A 26,081-nucleotide genomic window follows, 5' to 3' on the forward strand; every position below is an offset into this window, starting at 1 on the left:
GGCGAGTATCCTTTAAAAAGCGGTGGACCTCAGGTACCTCACTACAGGGGGTCTACCCTTCTGGACAAGGACCCGCCGCTGGCCCTATTTGGTCTGACCAAGGACTGACAGCTCCTGGAATCCCTCGCCCTCCTTCCTCCATCTTCCTTGCTGGCCCAGGGTAACTGCAGGTACAGGGTAAGCCAGTTTCCTCTTTGGTGGCCTGCTCGATCTTTCAGGCCTTAGTTTCCTTCTCAAGTCTCGGTTCAGGATGATGAGGCAAGCCCTCCAGCCTCTGCCCACAGCTTAGGCCATATCTAAAAGGGCTCTGTTACAACAGCTCCAGGGACAAATTCTCTTGCACGGTGTTGGGACCCTCTAAACTTTGTTTCTCTCGACATAACTCTCTTTGATGTTTATATTTTAGCAGGTCCACTTGTTTACATACTATGGTGCTCTCCCTCCTCGGATGCCAAATTGCCTAAGTATTAAACTTCCAAAATGGGTAACTGATGCTCCCAAGGCAGTGACAGGTGTTTAACCAGACATATCCATACTCACTCAATGCTAAAAAGAGTGGTGTGGGTCTGCTTCGGGAGTTGCTGCTATTAATAACTCTGGTCTAATGAAAAACTGCTAAAGGGGTGATAGACGCTCTCCTCAGGAAAATGTTGCTATTTAAGTTAGTAGATCTAGTGACTGCCTTGCGTCTAAAAGGGCTTCTGCCCAGCCTGGGTTCCGTTCTCACAATTTTCTTTTTCTTTAATAGCACCTTGCCTGTTAGTCTCCTCAAAGCAAACCAGTCACCGAGCTCTCCAGGGTAACCTCCAACTCTCGCTGCGACCACAGCCACCTGCTCCCTTCCGGCGGCTCAAATTCCGACTTCTCCCGACCTGGGGCCTTTGACTGGGGCCCTTGATTGACGTCGCCCAGTCTCAGCATGAAGCCGCTAGATGAGCAAAAACCACGCCCTTCTGCACTCCCTTAGTCAAAGCCCTTCTGCACCCCTGAGTCAAAGAGGTCGGAATGTAAAGTTGGGGCAGGGCCGGAAGCTAGGAGGCGGAGCCCTGCGATTCCGGGGACCAGGCCTCCCGCCCCGGAAGAGAGAGTTCAGAGAGGACCCGGAGAGGGAGGGAGGCACTCTCCCGACCGCCACCGGCCCCCGCGGCCACGCGGGGGCTGGAGGTTGACCCCCCACGAATAAAGATATCCATAAGACCGATTATAGATCTCGGCGTGTTTCTATGCTAATGGGGCACACCGCATTTCTTCAATCTTACAGTGGACTCATCCATCACTGAAGTCCTCCCTCTCTGGTTCTCACAGGTCATCATCCTAAATAGCACACATAAGCCCTCCAAACTATACTTTCAACAGCATAAAACATAAGAGTCGAAAACCTTAGAACTATTTAAGGACCTTGAAGTAATGAATATAAAATCTAATAAGAGGGTTTCTGTAGCGCTGTAAAGAAGCCCATAATTATTGCACATGGAGCAATCTGTTAAACATTAAACACACCATGCAAAAAAAAAAAAAAAAAAAACATGCCTTCTATGCCTTCTTTCAAATGAATGCAAAGCTCTCCTTAGTTTGAATGTTAGTCACGCGGTAATAGCCGATGTTGGCCAGGGTAAAAGCACTCATACTCTACCAACCAGAGTGTAAGCTGCTGCAATCTTTCCATGGGGCTATTTAGAAACATAGATTAAAAAGCTCAGATTCCTATCCCTCTTGGTGCCTTGGTTCTACTTTCTCCTAAGAAAATAATTATGTATGTTTCAAAATCTTACCTTAAAAATTGAAGGTTTATTTGTAATGATGTGAAAACTAATTTGACTAACAACACAAGGCTAGATAAACAAGTGATTACCCATTAATACAATACACATTTTGTTGGACAGTATTTAACAACATGAGAAGAATGTTCATTAAATATTTTTAGGTAAAAAAGGTCAGATTAAAAGCAGGGCGTGGTGGTGCAGGTTTGTAATCCCGAAGACAAGAGGATTGAGGTTCACAGACAGCCTCAGCTACTTAGCGAAGCCCTTTGCAACTCAGTGAGACCTGTTTCAAAATAAAGGAAAAAAAAAAAAAAAAGCTGGGGGTATAGCTCAGAGGTAGAATGCTCCTGGGTTTCATCCTGCAAAACAAGGACCGATTAGCCAGGTATGGTGGTGCAGGTTTGTAATCCCATTACTTGGGAGGCTGAGACAGGAAGATCATGAGTTTGTGGCCAGCCTCAGCTAGTGAGGCACTCCACAATTTAGTGAGACCCTCAAAATAAAAAATAAAAAAAATAAGGCTAGATGTGTAGCTTGGAGGTAGAATGCCCCTGGGTTCAGTTCCTAGTACCACACACACAAAAAAAGGCAAATTAAATGGTACATTTCATAACATAATAGTTTTGTCTAAAAATTATATTGCTATTTAGATATGGAAAATATGACCAGCAACTAAGGCCAAAATGTTAACAGCTATTATCTCTAGATTGTGGACGGGGGTATTTTTTTTTTCTGGCCCTTTTAAATTTTTACAATCAGTATATTAAAAATTTACAATTGAAGTTATTTTTAAGTTCTCAGTTAAAAGCTTCTCTTTTAACGATGTAAAAGAAAAATAAATTGTTTTAACTTTATTTCAATGAGTAAATAGCATGTCTGTGGTTTGCCCAAGGAAGACAGAATGCCTTCAATCTTTTTTTATTTTTGTGGTACTAGGGATGGAACCCAGGGGCATTCTACCTCTGAACTACACTCCCAGCCCTGTGTTTTATTCTTTATTTTGAAACAGAATCTCACTAAGCAACTGAGGCTGGCCATGAACCTGCAATCCTTTCTCAGGCTTCCAAGTACGGGGATTACAAGTGTGTGCCACTACCCCCAGCTGCCTCCAATCCTTAACTCAACGGTTCCCTTTCTTCTGTTCCAGCACCCTACTATGTCTATCAAATCAAACCTCTTTCCAAAATCCACCTGCCGCAAGCCATGCAGGACAGCAGGGAGCCAGGTACAGTGGTGCACACCTGCAATCCCAGTACTTGAGAGGCTGAGACAGGGGGATCGCAGGTTCAAGGTCAGTCTCAGCAACTTGGCAAAACTACTTCAAAATTAAAAAAAAAAAGTGTTGCTTGGGGGTGTAGCTTGGAGGTTGAAAGTCCCAGGAATTCAATCCTCAAAAACAAAAGAAAATAGAAAAAGAATAATAGGGAATGGGGCCTGGGGTTTAGCTCAGTGATGGGCTATAAGGCCCTGAGTTTAATCCCAGCAGTGTGTGCGTGAGGGGAGCGGGGAGCCTGAAACCTAAAAGCGAAGTTTTTTCTTTTTTCTTTTATGGGAAAATCTGGGGAGATTGAACCCAGTGGTATTCTACCTCCAAATCACACACCCAGCCCTATTTTTAAAAATTCTTTCTTTTGAAACAGGATCTCACTAAGTTGCAGAGAACCTCATTAAGTAGCTGAGCCTGGCAGAGAACATGCGATCATCGTGTCTCAGCCTCCCAAGTACTGGGATTCCAGTTGTGCGCCACTCTGCCTGGCCAGAAGCAAAGTTGTTAAAGAACAAGTTAAATATTTGACATCATAAAGCTTTTCTCAGGCAGGGATTTAAAGAAAAAGGCTCGATTTGCCTCCAGTCTTAGTCCACTTTCTATAGCCTGAATAAAACACCAGAGGCTGGGTAACTTATAAGCAAAAAAAAAAAAAAAGAAAGAAAAGAAAAGAAAAGAAATGGTGTGGTTCGCCTCGTAGTTTGAGAGTAAGCAAGTCCGAGAGCGCGGGGCAGCATCTGCTGGACGTCTGGTGAGGGCTCGTGCTGTGGCACATCACGGCAAAGTGAAAGGGAGGCAGGCGCGTGCAGAAGGACTCGTGTACAAGACAGTGCCAGACTAGCTTTGAAACACCCACACTCACTAGTGCGCTGTGGGACTGAACCCCGTCTCTGGAAAGACACTAATCCATTCGTGAGGGCAGTGTCCCGGCCACCTAATCACCCCACCGGCCTCACACCCCAGCACCACCGCACAGAGAGTCGACTTTCAACATGGCTTTCCACCGGGAGAACCAGCATCCAAAACTACGCCGTCATCAGAACAAACGGCCTATGTCCAACTGGGCAAGCCAGAACACACTTCGGGGGCACAGGCGTGGCTGTGGGAAAGGATCACGGGAGAAACACTGCCCGTCCTCGGTCCTCATGCGACAACAACGTCCCTTCCGCTGGCCAGCCTGGCTCCTGTCCGCTTTCTCCCCCTCCCCAGACAAGGGGAGGAACCAAAGGGTTTATCACATTCACAGATACAAGAGAGAAAAGAGAACAAGGAGGATCCCTTTTACGAAGTCTGAGGCAAGTAGAAGTATTATCACATGAGGGGGAAAAAAACAAGTAGAATCTGGATTTCACCTCTGCAACTTCAGAACAACCTATCTGTTAGGCACAATAGACACAGGGCCTAGGACTTGTAATACTTTCATCCATACACCGGGAAACACTCCCACAGGCTACACTCCCAGACCTATTTTTTACTTTTTTATGTGGAAACAGGGTCTCTTAAGCCAGTGCGGCTGGCTTCGAACCACCACAATCCTCCTGTCTCTGCCTCCCAAGTGCGGGGATTACAAGCATGCGCCACCACACCTGGCTCAGCACAATTTTTTAAAATCTTGAAACAAGGTCTTCTTGCTAAATTGCTGAGGCTGGTCTCGAACCTGTAATCCTCCTATCTTAGACTCCCAAGTACTGAGATGATAGGCATGTACCAACATGTCCAGTTTGAATATTGTTTTAATTTCTTTTAAAATCAGAAGAAAACCAACTATGATGGTGCCTACGTATAATCCCAATACTGGAGAGGCTGAGATAGGAGGATCACAGGTTTGAGGACAGCTTCAACAAGTAGTGACAGTCTTATCAGCCTAATGAGACAATATCCTGTTCCAAGTAAATGTATGAAAAAATGTTCAACATTATTAGCAATCAGAGAGATGCAAATCAAAACTACCCTGAGATTTCACCTAACTCCAACTAGAATGGCAATCATTCAAAACACAAACAACAACAGATGCTGGTGAGGATGTGGAGAAGTGGGAACTCTAAGACATTGTTGGTGGGATTGCAAATTAGTGCAACCACTGTGGAAAACTGTATGGAGAATCCTCAGAATGGGAACAAACCTACCATTTGATCCAGCAATACCACTCCTGGGTATCTACCCAAAAGATAGGAAACAAAACTACCAAACTAATGCATGTGTATCTATGTTCATAGCTGCACAATTCACAACTGCCAAACTATGGAACCAGCCAAGATGTCCATCAACAGATGAATGGATTACAAAATTATGGGATATGTACACAATGGAATTTTACTCAGCCATAAAGAAAAACAGAATTACATCATTTACAGGGAAATGGATGGAACTGGAGAACATCATGCTAAGTGAGTGAGATTGGTCAGTCACAAAAAAATAAGAAATCGAATGCTCTCCCTAATATGTGAAAGCTAGGGAGAAAATGGGTCATAGGAGGAACTCTAGGTGTAGAAGAGGATATTAGAGATGTACAAATAAGGTGACCTGAGGGGATGGGAGAAGGGAAGAGGGAAATTCATTAATGTTCATAATGTACATTAACAAACATCAAAGTCAGTCACGAAGCCAAACATGAGAAGGAAGGAGTGGGAGGGAATGGGGAAGGTATTGGGTAAGGGCTAATTGGGTGATGTGTGCATGTATGCCTCCACCATCTTCTACTCCATTAAAAAAGTATGATTACAATGCACCAATAAAAAGTTTAAAAAATTAATTAATTAAAAATAAAAAGTTAAAAAAAAATAGAGTCGGAGTGTAGCTTAGAGGTAGAATGCTCCTGGGTTCAATCCCCATGCTTCCCCCCTCCAAAAAAAAAAAAAAAATCAGAAGAAAAGATATAAATGTTTAGTTTGAAGAAAATGTAGTAAAATATGCCTCCACCATCGTGTACTCCATTAAAAAGCATGACTACAATGCACCAATAAAAAGGTTAAAAAATAAATTAATTAAAAATAAAAAGTTAAAAAAAAATAGTGTTGGGGTGTAGCTAGGAAACAGAATGCTCCTGCGTTTAATACCCATGCACGCCCCCCCAAACAAAAAATCAGAAGAAAAAATATAAATGTCTAGGCTGAAGAAAATGTAGTAAAATACAATATTAATACATTCACCTTTATACCAAAATAACCATAAAATAATTTAAATTTAGTTTTATGAAAAAGGGGGCCCACAAAGGCAAAAAAGTGGGGGTCCCACGATTTGGCCTCTTGACACTGATCCACACCAACCTCAGCAGAAAACTGGCATGAGACCACACCAGAATCTACTTTGCATCTGCAATTTGAATCAGGTCTCTATGATTTATTCACAACCACAGTTACTTTCAGTATTTAGCACAACTAAATTTTATTTTATTTTATTTTGTGATGCTAGGATTAAACCCAGGAGCATTCGACCTCTGAGCTACACCCCTATTTTTTATTCTCCCCCCCACCCCCAGTACTGGGGTTGAGCCCAGCAGCATTCTACCTCTGAGCTACACCCCCAACCCTATTTTTTAATTCTTTTTATTTTTTCAGTCCTGGGAATGAAACCCAGGGGCATTCTACCTCTGAGCTACACCGCCAGCCCTATTTTTTATTCTTTTATTTTGAAACAGGGTTTCAGTGAGTTGCAAAGCCTCACTAAGCTGAGGCTTTTCTGAAACTGATATTTTCCTGTCTCCACCTCCCAAATGCTGGGATTACAAGCATGCGCCACCACGCCCGGCTTCTAAGGCACTTATTAAAATACAGATTGCAAGCCAGGCGTGGTAGCGCATGTTTATAATCCCAGCATTTGGGAGGCTGAGACAGGAGGATAATGGTTCAGGACAGCTTCAAGTACTACTTAGTGAAGCCCTTTCCAACTCAGTGAGACCCTATTTCAAAATAAAGAATAAAAATAGGGCTCGGGGGTAGAATCTCCCTGGGTTCCATCCTCAGTACAGAGAAAAAAGAAAAAAAGAAGAAAAAAAAAAAGAAAAACCAGATTGCAGGGCTGGGATGTTCTCAGTGGTAGAACATTTGCTTAGCTTGTATGAAGCCCTGGGTTCAATCTCCAGCACTGCAAAAAATTAAAATAAAATAAAATATAGCCTAGGTAAGGTGGTGTGTGACTGTATTCCCAGTACTTGGGAGGCTGAGACAGGAGGATGGCAGGTTTGAGGATAGCCTCAGCAATGTAGCAAAACTCTTAGGAACAGAGCAAAACTAGGTTTCAAAACAAAGGATTGGTGGGGAGGGGGTATAGCTCAAAGGTAGAATGCCTGTGGGTTCAACCCCCCCCCCAGTACCAAAGGGGGAAAAATACTGACCACCACACCATCACCAGGAGCTTTGGCTTCCCTCAGAACTGGAGTGGTGCCCAGCAAATGTTTTCAGCGAGGGGGCCCTGTAACTCACACTGGTCAAGTTCAGAACTACTATCTCAGTTGAATTCAAATGAATGCTATAAATAGCTGGACCAGGTCTTAAAAGCAAGAAATGGGATTTTGAATGAGCTGTCTTTGCTGAGGGCAATGTCCGACAATGACCCAGCAGATACTCCCGTTCCCAGAGTGTGTCTCACTCACTGCTTGTTAATGAAATTACTTATGAACGATTCATAACGAGTGCCACAGGTGATTTTCAAATCTTAAGTACAGCCTTTGAAGTTCTAGGTATCATCCCACGCATCATTAAATCCACGGCCGTGGTTTAGAAAGTCCACTTATAGTTAAATCCCATGTATGGGCTCCTGTCTCCCAGTTGCTGCATTTTCAAGGTAAGCATGCACCCCTGCACAAAGAAGTTAGCTCTAGCAATAGTATTTAGGGAAGTAGGTCACACAGGTAGATATGCTTTGATTTGCAACCCACATGGCTGACCTTGACACAGCCATATGAAATCAAAATAAGAAATAGATGCTGGGCGTGGTGGCGCACACTTGTAATCCCCGCGCTTGGGAGGCCGAGACAGGAGGATTGCGCAGGTTCGAAGCCAGCCGCGCTGGCTTAAGAGACCCTGTTTCAAAAATATAAAATAGGTCTGGGAGTGTAGCCCGGAGGAAGAAGGGCTTCCAGGAACCCCAGTACAACCACCAAAAAAAAAAAAAAAAAAAAAAGAAATAGAAACACCAACATAAAATCTGTGTTTTAAGGTTATGTGTTTTTTTTTGTGTGTGTGTGTGGGGGGGGGGAAGCTTTTACAGAAACAAAGAAAATCATATACTGAGACACTGAGGCACTTTTTGGTAGCACCAGTAAAGATATTCTTAGCTTGGATCTGGGCCAGGAGGAACCAGGGGCAAGATGGTGCTGGAGATGAGGGGACCCCAAAATGCCAAACCCATGAGGTTATAAGAACATTTTTCCTTCGGTCTCTTCCTCAAGTCACTGAGCAGCTCAGTGGTCTTGGAGCCTCTCCATGTCATCCGCACAAGAGAAGTTCAAATAGAGGGGGGAATGTTATTCCAGGGACCAGTGACATCTCCCCACTACTCCTGGCAGTCAAGCCCTGGATTTCTGCTCCAGATCTTAAGGAAAGGAAATGGTAGGCAGATGAAATTTGGTTTCTATTCCATAGTAATGCTCTCAGGCTGTCAGGAGGAGATGTGAGGGAAACAGACACCTGTGGTCATGAGCCTTACTTCTCACCAGGAAGCTGCCAGTTCTGCCTGGTCTCAGGGTAATCGAAGATACATATAACCTCCCATATGATCATCAGCTTGAATTACATCACCTTCTTCATCAGAAACATAGTCCCTGCATGGAAGATGCCATAGTTTCAACCCTGTCTAGACATTAGACTTGGCACTGCAGCTGAGTATCTCCAATGTGACCCTGTGGCAACCAGAGCTGATCAGTGTCCACCCGAGAAGGGCTCCTCTAATCTCCTAGTGCCATGCTCCAGGGCTCAAGATGGTAATCTCATTACCTGCTTAGGCAAATCCCAGGTTAAAGCACCAAGAGGTTTAGCTTTCTGCGTTGACAAGGCCCCAGAGAATGCTCGCTTACTCTAGGGATGCTATTGTCAATTTAATGCCAGGGTGTTGTTAGGTAAAGAGGCTTCGGAGACACTAGCATGGTTAGGTGGCACCACCAAGCAGAACAACAGGTTTATTGGAAATGGAGCCAAGTTGGTGGCACACACTTGTAATCCCAGTACTTGGGAGGCTGAGACAGGAGGATCGGCAGGTTCAAGGACAGCTTCAGAAATTAGACTCATCAATCTAGAGACTCTGTTTCAAAAATAAAAATAAAATAAAGCTGGGGGTGTAGCTTGGAGGTAGAATGCCCCTGGGTTCAATTCCCAGTACCCAAAGAAGCAGGAAGGGAGGAAGGAGGAAAGGAAGGAAGGAAGGAAGGAAGGAAGGAAGGTGAAAACAACAGGTGTTGGTAAGACTATGGAGAAATAAGAATCTTCATACACCCTGGTGGGAATGTCAAATAGTTCAATCACTTTGGATTACAGTTTAGCAATTTTGCAAGAGGTTAACAGAGTTACTATATGATCTGGCAATTCCACTAATAGGTATATACCCAAGAGAAATGAAAACATATAGACATAAAACTTATACATGAATGTTCATAGCAGCATTATTCATAATAGCCAAAAAGTTGAACCTCAATGTCTGCCCACTGACAAATGTGGATAATTTGATATAGCCATACAATGAAATATTTATAAAAGGGATATAATCCTGATACATAATACAAAACCCATGAATCCTGAAAACAATATGCTAAGTAAAAGCAGCCAATCACAAAAACCCACACAAGAAACGTCCAGAACAGGCAAATCTATGAAGCAGAGTAGTGGCTGCCTACAGTTTGGTTTGTGGGAAGTTACCACTAATACATTTTGGGGGAAGTGATAAGGTGTTCTAAAATTAATTGTGGTTATAGTTGCACAACTCAGTGAATACACTAAAAGCCATAGAATTGGCCAGGCATGGTGGCACACTCCTGTAATCCAAGAATTTGGGTGGCTGAGACAGGAGAATTGCAGGTTCAAAGCCAGACCCAGCAATTTAGCGAGGCCTTCAGCAACTTAATAAGATCCTCTTTCAAAATAAAAACTAAAATACAGCTGGGGGTATAACTTAGAATACCCCTGGATTTAACCCCCAATACCATAAAAAAGATTTTCTTAATTGGAAAATAAAATAAAAAAGGTTGGGGGCATAGCTCATAGCTCAGAGATAGAATGCCCTGGGTTCATCTTAACTCTGAACCCTACAATAAAAGAGAGGAGCAAAATCTGACCTGCACTGTTTTATTTATTTTTGTACTGGAGATTGAACTCAGGGAACCCAGGGACTGGGTCTGCTATATTGTTGAGGCTGGCCTTGAACCTGTGATCCTCCTGTTTTTGCCTCCCAAGTAGTGGGATTATAGGCAGGTGCTAGCATGCTTGGCTTGACTTTGCATTGTTCTATTTTACAAACACACCACACACTTAATGTAAAGTTAATTCATGAGAACATTGATGCTGTTAGATCAACACAATAGCTGGACACTGTGGTTTATGTGTGGCTGTTTGTGAATGGCAGCCTCCGCCTGTTTTGCACTTTGGTTTACATAATATAAAGCAAAGCCTGATTCACAGAGCAAGTGCAGATGATAACTGTTGAACAGCTTTCCTGGTAATCTCAGGAATTCCTGAAAACTGATTTGGTAGCTTAGAAAGACTTCCTGAAAATATTTCACAGAAAGCTGAATCTAAAAACACCTAACTCTTCACTTTGTGTCTTAGTCAGCACTCTCACCGTGGTATCCCAGTTAACCTGACCACACAAGTTAGAGGAAGGAAGACTTATTTGCTCAGACATTCAGGGTTCCATCGATGTGAAGCCAGGTTCTATAGATCCCAGGGAATGGCAGCAGGAGGCAAGCACCAGGGCTCCCCTCCCCACATAACAGAGGCGGAAGGCAGAGAGAGAGCAAGCAAGCAAGAGGGGATTTGAAGACACAAACACAATCCCTAAGGACCTACTCTAGCCACACCCCACCAGCCTAGATTACAACCCAGACAACCCTCAGGACTTAACTGTTCAACTCTGAACATTAATACTTGAACTCTAAAGCGGCGCGGCGGCACAAGCTTGTAATCACAGATAGGAGGACTGCAGGTTCCTGCGGCCAGCCTCAGCTGCTTAATGAGGCCCTCTGCAACTTAGTGAGACCCTGTTTCAAAATAGAGAATAAAGCTGGGCGTGGTGGCACTCACTTTTAATTCCAGCATTTGAGAGGCTGAGACTAGAGGATCACTGATTGCAGACAGCCTCAGCTATTTAGTGAGGCCCTCCGCAACTTAGAGAGACCCTGTTTCAAGAATAAAAAATAGGGCAGGGAGTGTAGCTCGGAGGTCGAATGCCCCTGGGTTCCATCCCCAGACCCGAAGAAACAAGGAAGGAAGGAAGGAAGGAAGGAAGGAAGGAAGGAGAAAGAAAGAAAGAAAGAAAGAGAAGAAAAACTAGGGCTGGGAGGTGTAGCTCTGAAGTAGAATGCCCCTGGGTTCAATCTCTAGTTTTGTAAACAAACAAACAAACATACTGTGAGCACTCAGGGAGCATCCTATATCTAATCATGAAACTTTGATTATTATAAGTATAAAAAATAATCAATGGAAAGCCATCCAAACCTTTTAACAAGAAGTACTAAATTCTTTTTGTTTTGTTTTGTTTGTGGGTCTGGGGATGGAACCCAGGGGCATTCGACCTCTGAGCTACAGCCCCTGCCCTATTTTTTTATTATTTATTTTTTATTATTTATTTTTTATTATTTATTTTGAAACCGGGTCTCACTGAGTTGCAAAGGGCCTAAGTAGCTGAGTCTGTCCGTGAACCGCGATCCTCTGGTCTCAGACTCCCGAATGCGGGGTTTACAAGCGTGCGCCACCACGCCCGGCTAGAAGTACTAAAATTCTAATAGAGCATTATCAAGGGCTTGACAGGTTACCCACTTATTTTATTTCACAACGAACACAAGCCAGAGTGAGACCAGTTGGCAAGCAAATAGTCCTAAGTCTTGACTAAGATTTAACGGTGTGCGGCACACATGTGCTGAAGTGGTGCGCTAGAACTTGTGCAATGTTTTGTGGACATATTTCTACAAGCCAAACTTTTAGACTTCAGAGGGCTGGTGTAGTTCAGCAGTTGAGCATGCATCCATCCCACGTACTGGGACTACAGGTATGCACCACCATGCCCGGCTAGCATGACAATTTTAATTGAGGCTACATAACTGAATTTATTTATCTGAATGAGAATTATAAAATACTATAATCTCAACTGGATATTAAATACATTAACTTTTTCAGCAAATAACAGATTATAGTTATATTTTTAAAGGGATCATATAAACACACACACACACACACACACACACACACACACATCTCTACATCTAGCTGGGCATGGTGGCGCATGCTTGTAATCCCAGTACTTGGGAGGCTGAAACTGGAGGATTGCAGGTCTGCATCCAGCCTAAGATACTTAGTGAGGCCCATAATAACTTAGACTCTGTTTCAAAATAAAAAAAGAAAGAAGGCTGGGGGTATATAGCTCAGAAATAGAATGCCCCTGGGTTCAATCCTCAGTTTTGCCAAAAAAATCAAATATTAGAATGATATAATGACTTCTGAGATTCACTTTAATATCATCCAGTTTGGAAAGATGAGGGTGGGTACTGTGTGTGTGTGTGTGTGTGTGTGTGTGTGTGTGTGTGTTCCTGGAGATTGAACTCAGAGGCATTCTATATTTGAGCTCCACCTTCAGCCCAGTTTTATTTTATTATTTTATGGTTTTATGTTGAAACAGGGCCTTGCTAAGTTGCTGAGGCTGGCTGTGAACCTGCAATCCTGTCTCAGCCTTCCAAGTACACAGATTACAGGTGTGTGCTACCACGCCCAGAGTGAACATGTCTTAATAAGCAAAGTAGTTGAGTTATGAATAGCTGGCAGTTCCTTATTCTATGCTCTCTAGTTTTGATTAATGCTTGAGATTCCCTGTACCACAAAAAAAAAAAAAAATTATCTTAAACAAAAAAGCTTTTTAAACCCCAACACTCTCCAGAGATTCATTCGGGACCATGAGAGGACAAATGGTTCTGAACTGGGGAAGTCTATTGGTCTCCCAGATCCTGTTTATCGAACCAATCAGATTAAGTTCCTTTCCCACTTGACTAGGACAAATTTCAACCTGCCCTCTCTACCAAGAAACATGAATGAAGATATTCTGGCAACTCCATCCTTACATTTCAGCAGTGATAGATAAAGTATAAATCACCCCAGAAAGGTATAAGATCCAGAGCTGAGTGGTGTGGTGCACACCTGTAATCACAGTACTTGGGAGGCTGAGACAGGAGGATCACAGGTTCGAGGACAGCCCCTCAGCAAGTTGTGAGACTCAGCAACCTAGTGAGATCCTGTTTCAAAACAAAATTAAATTGGGCTGGAGTATAACTCAGAGGTAGAATGCCCCTAGGTTCAATCCCCAGTAACACACACACACACACACACACACACACACACACACACATACACACACACACACACACATACACACACACATAATAATGTAATATAATATGATATAAAGGTAGGTCATTGGGGAAGTATGAATAGTAAACACATTTAGCTACTGTCCAGGTCCTTACCCCAGCAGGCTATTCTGTGACTTTTGGAGCTGCTGTGGCATCTGAGTAAAATCAAGCCCACAACTGGCTTCGGTTACACCGCAGTTTAGAGTGGCATGAAACTGAACACCACACCTGGAGTCTAGCACAGCCCAGCCCGGGGATAAAAACTGACTAGTCCCTGTGGGTACCATGCAATCATTAAATCTCAGAGTCCAAAGCCACCTAAGCCAATGCTTTCTTGGTCCCCTTTATGACAATTTCAAGATGCCCTTCCAGTTTTGCTTTAAAACTTGCCCGTAACCTAATACCCCAGCACCACTGTTACATGGGTGGAATCTGGCCAGAAGAGCGTAAGACTTGGTTCTTCACAAGGTAGGAGCCAGAAGAACAGTTAATATAATACAGTCGTCTTTATATTTCTTTTCTTTTTTCAACGGTGCTGGGGATTGAACTCATTAGAATTATTTGTTTGTAGCTGGGCTTGATGGTGAACAGATTTTGAGAGGCTGAGACAGGAGGATCACAGTTCACGGACAGCCTCAGCTACTTAGTGAGGCCCTTTGCAACTCAGTGAGATCCTGTTTCAAAATAAAGAATAAAAAATAGGACTGGGGTTGTAGCTCGGAGGTAGAATGCCCCTGGTTCCAACCCAAGTACCTCCAGAATTATTTGTTTGCATTTGTTTGTTTCTTTGTGATTCTAAGGATTGAACCCAGGGGCATTTCTACCTCTGAGCTATACCCCCAGTTCTACTTTATTTTTTATTATTTATTTTTATTTTTATTTTTTTGGTGGTACTGGGGATGGAACCCAGAGGCATTCTACCTCCAAGATATAGCCCCCAGCTCTACTGTTTATTTTTATTTTGAAACAGGGTCTCACACTCAGTTGCAGAGGGCCTCACTAAGTAACTGAGGCTGTCCGAAAACTGCAATCCTCCTGTGTCACCCTCCCAAATGCTGGGATTTCAAGCCTGCGCCACCATGCCTGTTTATTTTTTATTTTTGATACAGGGTCTCACTAAGTTGTTGAGGGCCTTGCTATGCTGTTGAGGTGGCTTTGAACCTAAAATCCCCCTGCCTCCGCCTCCCAAATACTGAAATTACAAGTGTGTGCCACCATGCCTGGCTCATTAGAAACTTAAAACACAAAGCTGAGGCTAGCCTTAGTAACTCAGCAAGACCCAGTTTCAAAATATAAATAAAATTGGCCTGGATTGTAGCTCAGAGGTAGAATGCCCTGGTTCAATCCCTAGACTCACAAAGAAAAAAGAAAAAGAAAAAAAAAACTTTAAAAAGCTGAAGAAGTGTAGAATATGGGTTTGATACATTGGGTTGTCAAGAACACAAGGTATGAGTTACAGGGAAAGATTATGAGGTGGTACAAAATTTTTGTTTGTTTAGTACTAAAAGTTGAACTCAGAGGAATTCTCTTAGCTATACCCCTAGTCTTACTTTTTTTGAAACAGGGTCTTGCTACATTGCTGAGGCTGTTCTTGAACCTGCAATCTTCCTGACTCAGCCTCCTAAGTACTGAGTTTACAGCCATGTGCCATCACATCCAGCTTGAGGTGGTACAAGAAAGACAAATACCACTAAATAATAATAATAATAATAATAATAATAATAATAATAAAATAATAATAATAGCAGCTAACATTTATCCAGTGCTTACCTTTGTTGAGAACCTCACTATACTGCTGATTCACAATGGGCTTGAAGTCAACTAAGTCCATCCCTGCTCTTTCACCCCTGAACAACCTGCCTTTGGCTATAAAGGAGCTGTTTTTCCCGAAGCCCCAGAGGATTCCAACTAACTGGCACTGCACAGGCTGGCCACAGCTCAGAGGTTGATGCAGGTCGTCTGTCCTGAACCTCTCTGTGAAGTCCTAGCGACCTTAGATTCAGCCTGGGTCAAGGCCAGAAGGACCCGAAGTCCCACATGCTAGTGCTAAAGGCAACAGGCACCCAGAAACAGCCGTCTCAGTCATCATCTGCCAGAATGCAGGGCCATGTTTTCAGCACCAGGAGACAAGGTTAAGAAGACCCAAAAAACTGGATGCAGCTGGTCTCATTCTGAAGTCTTGTTAAAACGCACATGGCTCTTTAGAAAAAGTGCTGTCAGTCAGTCCTTTTCATCTTTTCTGCTATCTGCCACACTCAAGGGTTGTGATATCATCAAACAATCAAGAACAAAGGAGGACACTTCCTGTTTTTAAAAATAACTTTGTCTTGACACTTAATTAGCAGTCAAATAAATTACACAGTCTTCTTATTCTCTAAGTTGCCAACACCTCTCTTAGGGCACACTGCGCTGGGCAGCAGGGCTTGCAGTGGAGTGATTCATGAATGTGTCAATGAAATCAAGACTTGTGACAGCCTATGCTTCTAGAAACATCAGAGGGCATTAGGGAAGTTTCCTTTCAGGAGATGTCAGATCAGATTGAAAGATACTGGGAAACCCCATCCCCAAAAGATTCTCAATGAAGCTGGGCATGGTGGCACACACTTGTTATCCGGGTTACTTGGGATATTGAGACAGGAGGATTGCAGGTTTGTGGCCAGCCTCAGCTACTCAGTGAGGCCCTCCGCAACTTAGTGAGACCCTGTTTCAAAATAAAGAATAAAAAATAGGGCTGGGGAGGCTGAGGCAGGAGGATCACGATTCAAAGATAGTCTCAGCTACTACTTAATGAGGCCCTTTGCAACTCAGTGAGACCCTGTTTCAAAATAAAGAATAAAAAATAGGGCTGGGATGTAGCTCGGAGGTAGAATGCCCCTGGGTTCCATCCCCAGTACCACAAAAAAAAAAGAAAAAAAGAAAAAAAGAAAAAAAGAAAAATTCTCAGTGAGTCAGGTGTGATGGCACTCCCCTGTAATCCCAGTACTTGGGAGGCTGAAACAGGAGGACCACAGGTTGGAGACTAGACTCTTAGCAGCAACCTAGTGAGCCCTGTTTCAAAAACAAAAAGTAAAAAGGGTTGGGGGTATAGCTCAGTGGTAGAATGCCTCTGTGTTCACTTCCAAGGAAGGAAGGAAGGAAGGAAGGAAGGAAGGAAGGAAGGAAGGAAGGAAGGAGGGAGATATTCAGTCAGGGCAATGTGAGTTCATGGGACTCCTGAGATTCTGGAAAATTGTGAATGCCTCTGTGACTAAATAGGAGCAATGATATTAATATTAAATGTCCTTTATTGATATTAATGCAGCTAGAAATAATAGTAAGTTATCTTTTACTGTGACTATACCATGGTAAGCGCTATATATATTGTACACTGTTTGGTCTTCCTGATCAAATGAGCATCATTATCTTCATGGGCAAAGTGATCCTCAGAGAAACTGAGAATCTCACCCACGCCTACACAGCTAGTAAGAACTGGAATGAGAACCTGATTCCATGTCTGATGGCTCCAAAATCTCTCTACTACAGAACACTTACTTCCTGGGAACCCCCTAGGATCCTGCTCATCAGAGTCAAAATCCTGAGCCCTCAGCTTTTTCATTTGTAGATAAGGACTGGACCCATTTCACAGGGTGTTGGGGGCCTCTGATGAACCAATGTAATAGCTGGGCATAGTGGCACACGCTGGTAGTCCCAGCATTTGGGAGGCTGAGACAGAAGGATCGGGGTTTGTGAACAGCCTCAGCTATTTAGTGAGGCCCTTTGCAACTCAGTGAGACCCTGCTTCCAAATAAAGAATAAAAAATAGGACTGAGGGTGTAGCTCAGAGGTAGAGTGCCCCTGGGTTCCATCCGTAGTACCCCCCCCCCAAAAAAAGAACCAATGTAAAGTGGCTAGCTTAGTGCCTAGCACCCAAGTTAAGTACTCCTTAATGTGGGTTACAGTCAACTTCCACAGACACACAGATGAGCTCATTGTACAGATTATACACACCTATCTTATCTTTTCTGAAGGCTTACAGGACACATTTCCTATTCCCAACACAAATACGGGGATTACTGTGGTAGAAAAGAAAGCCAGCTGGCAATGGTGTAGACTTGGCTTTAAATTTTGCCCCTACCAATCACGTCTGTAGGTCTTCAGGCAGGTTGCTTTGCTTCTCTGAGCCTCTTTCCCCATCCGCAAAATGAAGAATGGGCAGCACATGCTTTTGCAAAAGCACCTTCCGTACAAATGGACATATAGCTCACCTACATTACAGGTGAATCAAAAGCTATTTCTGGGCCTAGGGGATGAAGCTCAGTAGTAGAGTGCTTGCCAAGCATGTATACGACCCTAGGTTCAATTCCCAGTAAAACACACACACACACACACACACACACACACACACACACACACACACATTCTCTCTCTCTCTCTCTCTCTCTCTCTCTCTCTCTCTCTCTCTCTCTCTCTCTCTCTCACTATAAGGACCCAATACTGTCATGAGTTTCTCTACCTTCTTTCTAAACTATAGTAAGGAATTTTACTCAGCCATTAAAAAAACTCAATTACATCTTTTTCAGGGAAATGGATGGAACTGGAGGACATTATGTTAAGTGAGATTAGTCAGTCACAAAAAATAAGAAATCAGATGCTTTCCCTAATATGTGAGAGTTAGGGAGAAATGGGTCATAGGAAGAACTCTAGATGAAAAAGGAAATCCTATGGAGGAGCAAACAAGACAATCGAAAGGAGGAGAAAGGAGGGGGGAAGAGGAAAATCTCTAAAACGCACAAAGTACTTAAACATATCAGTCAACCACTAAGCCAAGCAAGGGAAGGAGGGATGGGGAGGGAATGAGGTGGGAATTGGGTAGGGGTTAAATTAGTGATGTGTACATGTATGTACACACAAGTTCTTTACCCCAATATGATGTATTAATATAATGCACCAATAAAAATAAAAAATAAAAATACTAAATAAATAAATAAATAAACTATAGAGAAATCTGATAGGGGTCCAGATCATTAATTTGATGTTAAGAGCTCTAAAAATAACATCCTCACCTCTTCAATCATCTGCTACTCTTGAATAAATTTCCAATGAGATAATACATACACATACATTTACACGTGCATACACACATGACTGATTAACTCTAAACATCTAAAAGATGTCATAAATTAAGTAATGAGACACTAAGCTTGACAGCTGCACTATGTAGAGGTCTCTAAGCCTACTTAGAAATGTTGCACACACCAGGTACCCTGACCAGTTTCCATATCTGATCCAGAATATCGTTATGCCAAAGTGAACACTGTCATACATATTAAAGCTAAAGCACATGCAATTAAGTATTAGTCAAATTCTGACTTATTCATCATACTTGGTTTGTATTTACATGTACATGCACTTGCACCAACAAAATACTGAGTCAGGCCATTACAAGAACAAGAATGAAAACCTGCCACTAAAACCAGTACTTCTTTGTTTCCTCTATTTCCAAAACTGTAATGGGCTTTGTTTTACTCACTTTATTAAGTGTTAAAACATGTTGCCGGGTGTGGTGGCGCATGCTTGTAATCCCAGCATTTGGGAGGCTGAGGCCAGAGGATCGCGGTTCCTGGACAGCCTCAGCTACTTAGTAAGGCCCTCAGCAACTCAGTGAGACCTGGGTTCAAAATAAAGCATAAAAAATAGGGCAGGGGGTTAGCTCAGAGGTCATATGACTCTGGGTTCCATCCCCAGACCCGCAAAAACAAAAACAAAAACATGTTAGCCGGGCGTGGTGGCGCACACTTGTAATCCCCATGCTTGGGAGGCTGAGACAGGAGGATCACACAGGTTTGAAGCCAGCCTCAGCTACTTAGTGAGGCTCTCAGCAACTTAATGAGACCCTATTTCCAAATAAAATAGAAAATAGGTCTGGGAGTATAGCCCGGAGGTAGAAAGCCTCTGGGTTCCACCCCCAGTGTCACACACACACAAAAAAAATGTTAAGAATTAACAGCATTATTTCCACCTTTGGTTACCATGTCATGCAAAATATGCTCTGCATTAATCTTAAGATTTACTTTAATGAGCCGGGCGTGAAAGCGCACACAGATAATCCCCTTATTTGAGAGGCTGAGACAAGAAGATTAAAGGTTTGAGGACAACCTCAGCAGGTAGTGAGACTCATCAACCTACACATAGTGTTTCAAAAAATAAATAAAATAGGGATGTGGGTATAGCTCAGAGGTAGAATTCTCCTGGGATCAATCCCCAGTAACACAAAAACAAACAACAAATAGAATATAGACAAAAAATAATAGACAAAAATATTGATTATAGCTGGCAATGGTGGAACACACTTGTAATCCCAGCTTTTGGGAGGTGGAGACTGGAGGATAGTGGTTCGTGGACAGCCTCAGCTACTTAGCAAGGCCCTTCACAACTCAGTAAGACCCTCCTATTTCAAAAATTAAAAAGAGCCGGGCGTGGTGGTGCATGCTTGTAATCGGGAGGCAGACAGGAGGATTGAGCAGGTTCGAAGCCAGCCGCACTGGTTTAAGAGACCCTGTTTCCAAATAAAATATAAAATAGGTCTGGGAGTGGAATCCGGAGGTAGAAGGATTCCATCCCCAATACCACAAAAAATAAAAATAAATAAATAAATAAATAAATAAGAAAAAGAAAAAGAATAAAAAATAGGACTGGGGGTGTAGCTTGGAAGTAGAATACCCCTGGGTTCTATCCCCAGTGCTACAAAAAAGAAAAAAATATATTGATAATATAGACAAATTATTGTCAGATATTAGACAATAGACAAAAATAATACTGAACTATTTCTTTCACTCATCATTTTCAAACAAGAAATATTTTGATGTGTATTCTACTCTACCCAAACTATTACCACATAGAAACATGCCCTATCCACAAACACATTCCTCAGACCTTTCAAAGTAATACCACCGGCAGCCAGGTATGATGGCACATACTTGCAATCCCAGTACTTGGGAGGCCAACACCGAAGGATTGCAAGTTCAAGGCCATCCCTGCAGCAACATACCTAGACTCTTAGCGATTGCATGAAACCCTGTTTCAAACAAAAAATAAAAGCACCTGGGGGTATAGCTCAGAAGTAGAAAGCTCCTGGGTTTAATCCCCCATACAAAATAATAATAATAATAATAATAATAATAATAATAACAACAACAACAACAACAACAACAACACTAGCTGTTCTGATATGCATCTAGTTTCGACAGGGAAATTATTTGTCCAACTTGATGCTTTACCCCCTACATACTTTTTGGGGGTAATAGGAATTGAATTGAACCTGGAGGCGTTCTACTCTAGAGCTACACCTTCAGCCCTATTTTTATTTTGAAACAGGAGTCTCACTAATTTGCTGAGGTTGTCTTTGAACCTGCAATCTTCCAGTCTCAGCCTACCAACTGCTGGAATTACAAATGTGTATGACCACACCCAGAAACACCTATATACTCAAAGTTCATATTTAAAAGACCCAAATATTCTTTATAGTGATTGCTCATGAGACTGCATCAGTAGTAAAAAAAAAAAAAAAAAGGATAAGTTTAATTCTAAGTAGACTCCTCTGTGTGTGTGTGTAGTACTGAGGATTGAACCCAGAAGCATTCAACCTCTGAGCTACCCTCCTCGTCCTCTTAACCATTTGTTTTGAAACAGGGTCTTGCTAGATTGCTGAGAGCCTCACTATATTGCTGAGACTGTCCTTGAACTTGGGATCCTCCAGTCTCAGCCTCCCAAGTACAAGCACTGCAGACATACTACCACGCTCAACTTCAGTGGACTCTCCGTAGGAGCACCTACCAATCAATTGACTAAATAATGTTTTTTATCAAAAGATATCTGAATGTTAATAGGCAAAGTACAGGAACATTAAATTACACTGTTTTAACTAAGAATTTTGGTATTGTGATGTGCGTATATGACTCCTCAAAACAGGTAAAGTTTGAGCCGGGCGTGGTGGTGCACACTTGTAATCCCAGCATTCCGGAGGCTGAGACCGGAGGATCGCGGTTCTCGGACAGCCTCAGCTACTTAGTGAGGCCTCTGCAACACAGAGAGACCTGGTTTCAAAATAAAGAATAAAAAATATGGCAGGGGCTGTAGCTCGGAGGTCGAATGTCCCTGGGTTCCATCCCCGGACCCGCAAAACAAAAAGGTAAAGTTTATTTCAAAAATGTTCATTCAAATCCGAAAAAAAACATGGTGGAGTAATAAAAAGCCAGATTAATATTTTTTAAAACTTTATAAGCCAGGTGTAGTGAGACACTCCGGCAATCCTAGTACTTGGGAGGCTGAGACAGGAAGATTGCAGGTTCAAGGACAGCCTCAGCAATTCAATGAAACCCTATTTCAAAATAAAATACAGCTGGGGGTATAGCTCAGAGGTAGAACTCCACTGGGTTCTATCCCCAGCACCACATATACACATAAAGACAAAAACACACAACTTCATAAATAATTATCATGACCACTTAAAATAATTAAGATTTTTATTTTGTAAGAATATAAACCACTTTAATGTCTAATGTGAAGCACAGAGGCAGACAGTTATATTTTCTTGTATATTAAAATAATTACTATAGGTGTGCAAGCACAAATTAAAACTCAGGTTAGTTTTTCTGTCTTCAAGCTATTGTTAGAGATTATATGTTCAATTCCCTAAAAATTGTTTCCAGAGGTGTTATATCTCCAATGAAACAGACCATTGAAAGTGGCAAATACTAAACAAAAACTTCAATACAGTTATCTTTCATTATAGTTTAAATATTTTCATTGCGAAGTCTAGTACATGTTAATGTAGATCAGAAAAATAACGTGGTTTCAAAATAAGTAAAACAAACCAATAAATCATAGGCAAGCAACATTAAGTCCATAAAAAAAGTCGTTTTCTAACAAGCACTAAAAACAAAGTAAAATACATTCAGGTGCAACATTCATTTCTTGAAACCATAACCAAATCTGCTGTGTCCTTGGAAAGCGCCACACAAAACCTTAACTTGCAACCTTAACATTTCAAGACCTACAAGACACAAACATTGGATTCTCTTAGTCGTGTTTAAGTTTTTCCGAAGTCTTAGAAACTTTAACTCAGTGAAGAAAAGCTGAGTCAAATGGAGAAAATAAAAGAACTAGGAAAAGTGGTGTTAAGTTGTTTGTCAAATAGCAACCTTTACAGAAATCCAAAACCTATCAATTTCTCTACATCAAGTAAAATAATCTTATGCAGAAGGTGAAAGTTTGAATGCGATTGTTTATTAGCATGCATTCTACTTACTTTGCTTTTTGCCATTTATAAGCTTCATTAAAGACACTCAAAGAGGTAACCAGTTGAATGAGGTTCGGCTCAGATAAGAAAAAAGTCGTAAACTCGACTTACAAATTTACATCCCAGAATGTCCAGCAGGGAAAGTGCCCTTTACAAACTACCATTATATATACAAGTTTCAGATTGTGAAATAACGCACTTGGGCTTTCAGAGTTGTACATTACAATTACAATCCCTCAACTCTATCTCCTCCCTCCCAGAAAAAAAAAAAAAAAGCCCACCCTCCTCCTCATTGGCCCGCATAGTTCCGGCCCACATGGTATCAGTGGGTGTGTCCCTCCCAACAGGCCCTCTCATTGGCTGCGGAGAGACAGTGTTTAATAGGCTGTGATTTGGGGGTTGTCGAACTCCACGCCTCCCAGACTTGAGCTCGCCAATAGACCCGAGGTACTGGCGGTTACTCTGCGATTCAAAGGGCAAGCTGGTCGCCCGAGCCGCAGCCCCAGGAAGATGCGCTCGGGGAAGGGGAGGCAGCCTGGGCTGCGCCCCCGCTCCTGCCCATCCCAGACACCCCAACCGCCCACAGCCTGCATGTCCCCAGCGACCCACAACAAGGGTGGGCAGTGCGTTCGCCTGGTAGAGCCCTGGCCGCGGAGCTCGAGCCCGTGTCCGATCGGCCCATCTTGCGGACAGGACCCGGCGAGGGGCGGGCTCAGGCGCGCCCCCTCCGTGCGGTGTCCGGACCGCGGGCGCCGCGTCCCCGTGCGCTCCCCTCCCGGCGGGACTTACGCGGCCTGTTCTTCCTCCCGGAGTCCATCCTCCTCCGCAGCCGGCATTTCTTGGCCGGAGAGTCATGCTGAGCGAGCGGCGGCTGCGGCTGCAGCTCGGAGCGGAGCGGGGGGCGTGTGGGCGCCGCGTCGCCGCCTCCCGCGGGGCCCCGGCTGCAGGCGGGGGGCGGGTGGAAGCCGTTGTGCAGCAGCCCGTTGGCGAGGGCTGCGCCCGTGCCCGCGGGGACCCCGGGGGAGTGCGGGGCCGAGCGCCCCGGGTGCCCGCCGCGGTCGCCCATGCTCGGGGCCGGCGGGGCCGCGCGCGCGCTCCGGCTCAGGCGGCCTCCCTGGAGGTCATGCTCGGGCGTCTTTATTTCCTCGGATCCTCCCTGCGGCTTCCGATTCAGCAGCCGCAGAGCCGGCGCCGGGGGATGGCGAGCCAGGCGCTCCTCCCCTCCTCCCGCCGGCTCCCCCACCTCCTCGGCGCCCAGCCCCCCGCGCGCCCGCCGCGTCCCGCCCGCCGGGCGCATGCCGGGCGCGGGGTCCGGGGTCTGCGCGCACCCCCAGCCCGGGGCCGGGCCGGCCGCTTCCCCCTGATCCCCAGGCCGTGCGACTTCAAATGCAGCTTCCTCGCCTCCCAGACCTGTCCCTGCCACTGAGCATGCCCAGTCCTGCCCGCCACCGCCACCGACGAGTTTCAACATGGGGAATGAAGTTCTCTGGGTTTGCAAAGAAGAGATGGGCGGATTGGGCTTTGTGTCCAGAGCGAGCCGAAAGGGTACTGGGTGAAGTAGACGCGAGAGATCCCGCAGTTTCAGGAGGAATGCGGGAGGGAGCCAAATATCTGCAGAGGTTTCAGGTTTGCTAATCCCGTCCCCAGGGGGCTAGATACCTTTGCAAGGTCACCCATGTAGCCACCCTGCCCCGCCCCTGCCCTCCCCCAGCGTGAGAGGGTGTGTATCCGTGTGCTGGCGCTAGAGTGATCAAACTACTCTGGCCTGAGGGGAGGGAAGAGAAGACTATTTATAGAAAGGTAGGCACACTTGGGGAGGGAGGGGAGTGAAATTTCTTTGCTGGGACACACACACACACACACACACACACACACACACACACACACACACACACACAGAGTGATCTCTTGGCGTTAGTTGTCTTTTGCAGGAAGGAAAACTAGGAATACAGCGTAAGGACAGTGAAGGGCAAAACTAGGCAGGATTAAGAGACCAAGTAAACAGAAGCAACCCCCAACTATAAAAAGCGCTCTCCTCACTCAGAAAGGACTTCGACAATGTCATGTTATTTATGGAACGAGGAGCTGCCTCTTGTTTTAAGAAGGGAAAGTAGCATCATATGGTGATCAACACCATGAACTTGGAGTCAGCCTTGGATTCAGACTCCAAGTCAGCCACAGAGCAACCCCAGAAAAAGTCGTTGCTCAATGCACCTGGTGGTAGGAAGGCGCCCTGGGACTATGGCGCAGACAGGACGAATTTGGATGGAGAGGATCTTACCAAAGTTACTTATTCCCTTGAGGCCTCAGCAATTGTGAAGAAATTTACCCCAAAGTATCTGGTACAAACTGTGTGTGTGTAGGTGGGGGAGGATATTAGAGATTGAACCCCAGGGTGCTTTACCTTGGAGCTATACCACCCTGAGTGTGTGTGTGTGTGTGTGTGTGTTTGGGTTACTAGGGGTTGAACCTCCAGGGGCATTCTACCTTTGAGCTACAACTCAGACGTTTTTATTTTGAAACAGGGTCTCTCCAGGTTTCTGAGAGTCTGGCTAAATTACTCAGACTGGCCCCTAACCTGTGATTCTCCAGTTGTCTCAGCCTCCCAAGCAATAGGGTTGAAGGTGTGCCCCACCACACCTGGCTTATTTTTTGTTTTTGAAACGGGGTCTCTTATAAATCACCGAGCACTGACCCTGAACCTTGGGCTCTCCTTTCTCAGCTTTCCAAATGCTAGGATTACAGGTTTATGGCACAGTACCCTGAATGCCTAGCAAAATCTTAACACAATAAATATTAAAAAGAAAGTTAAATAAAAATTACAAAAAGCTATTGTTTTAGACTAACCTACTGCGCAGACCAGGCTTAAAAGCAAAATGGAGTCATTCATACTAAAAGTTCCAGGTCACCATATTTCTCTGACCTCCCTAGAAATCTGAATTTGAGAGCTCCCAGATAGACCAGGTGTTTGATTTGTTTTGTAGTGCTGGAAATGGAACCCAGGGCCTACCACATGCTAGGCAAGTACTTTGCCACTGAACTGCATCTCTAGCCCAATAGGCCAGTTTTGATTGGCCTATAGTGAAATTCCCTCTGCCCTAATCCTAGGGGAAGAGAAGTAACCTGATGTTAAAGTGATATTGACTAATAAATCAATTTTCTCTTGTTCTGCCTCCCTGCTCCTATCTTACAAGGAAAGGAGCTGCAATGATCAACTTACTTTAGCATTTA

The 26,081-nt window shown here is 43.9% G+C and overlaps 1 protein-coding gene across 2 annotated transcripts in view; it reads right to left on the bottom strand.

Moving 5' to 3' along the window:
* The window catches only part of PANK1 (pantothenate kinase 1), a gene marked incomplete at both ends in the record, with an annotated part of 70,645 nt that extends 46,324 nt beyond the window's left edge, over positions 1-24,321 (bottom strand). Inside the window, one exon of one of the 2 annotated variants that reach the window (XM_080694273.1) lies at positions 23,640-24,321. In XM_080694273.1, coding sequence (XP_080550399.1) covers positions 23,640-24,321 — 682 coding nt within the window. Of the gene's footprint in view, positions 1-22,859; positions 23,197-23,639 lie in introns of those variants that run through there. The other variant, XM_080694274.1, reaches the window with a different exon arrangement.
* Positions 24,322-26,081: the final 1,760 nt, after the last annotated feature.

The sequence above is a fragment of the Muscardinus avellanarius genome (assembly GCF_963383645.1).
Source record: "Muscardinus avellanarius genome assembly, chromosome: 4".
Lineage (NCBI taxonomy): Eukaryota > Metazoa > Chordata > Mammalia > Rodentia > Gliridae > Muscardinus > Muscardinus avellanarius.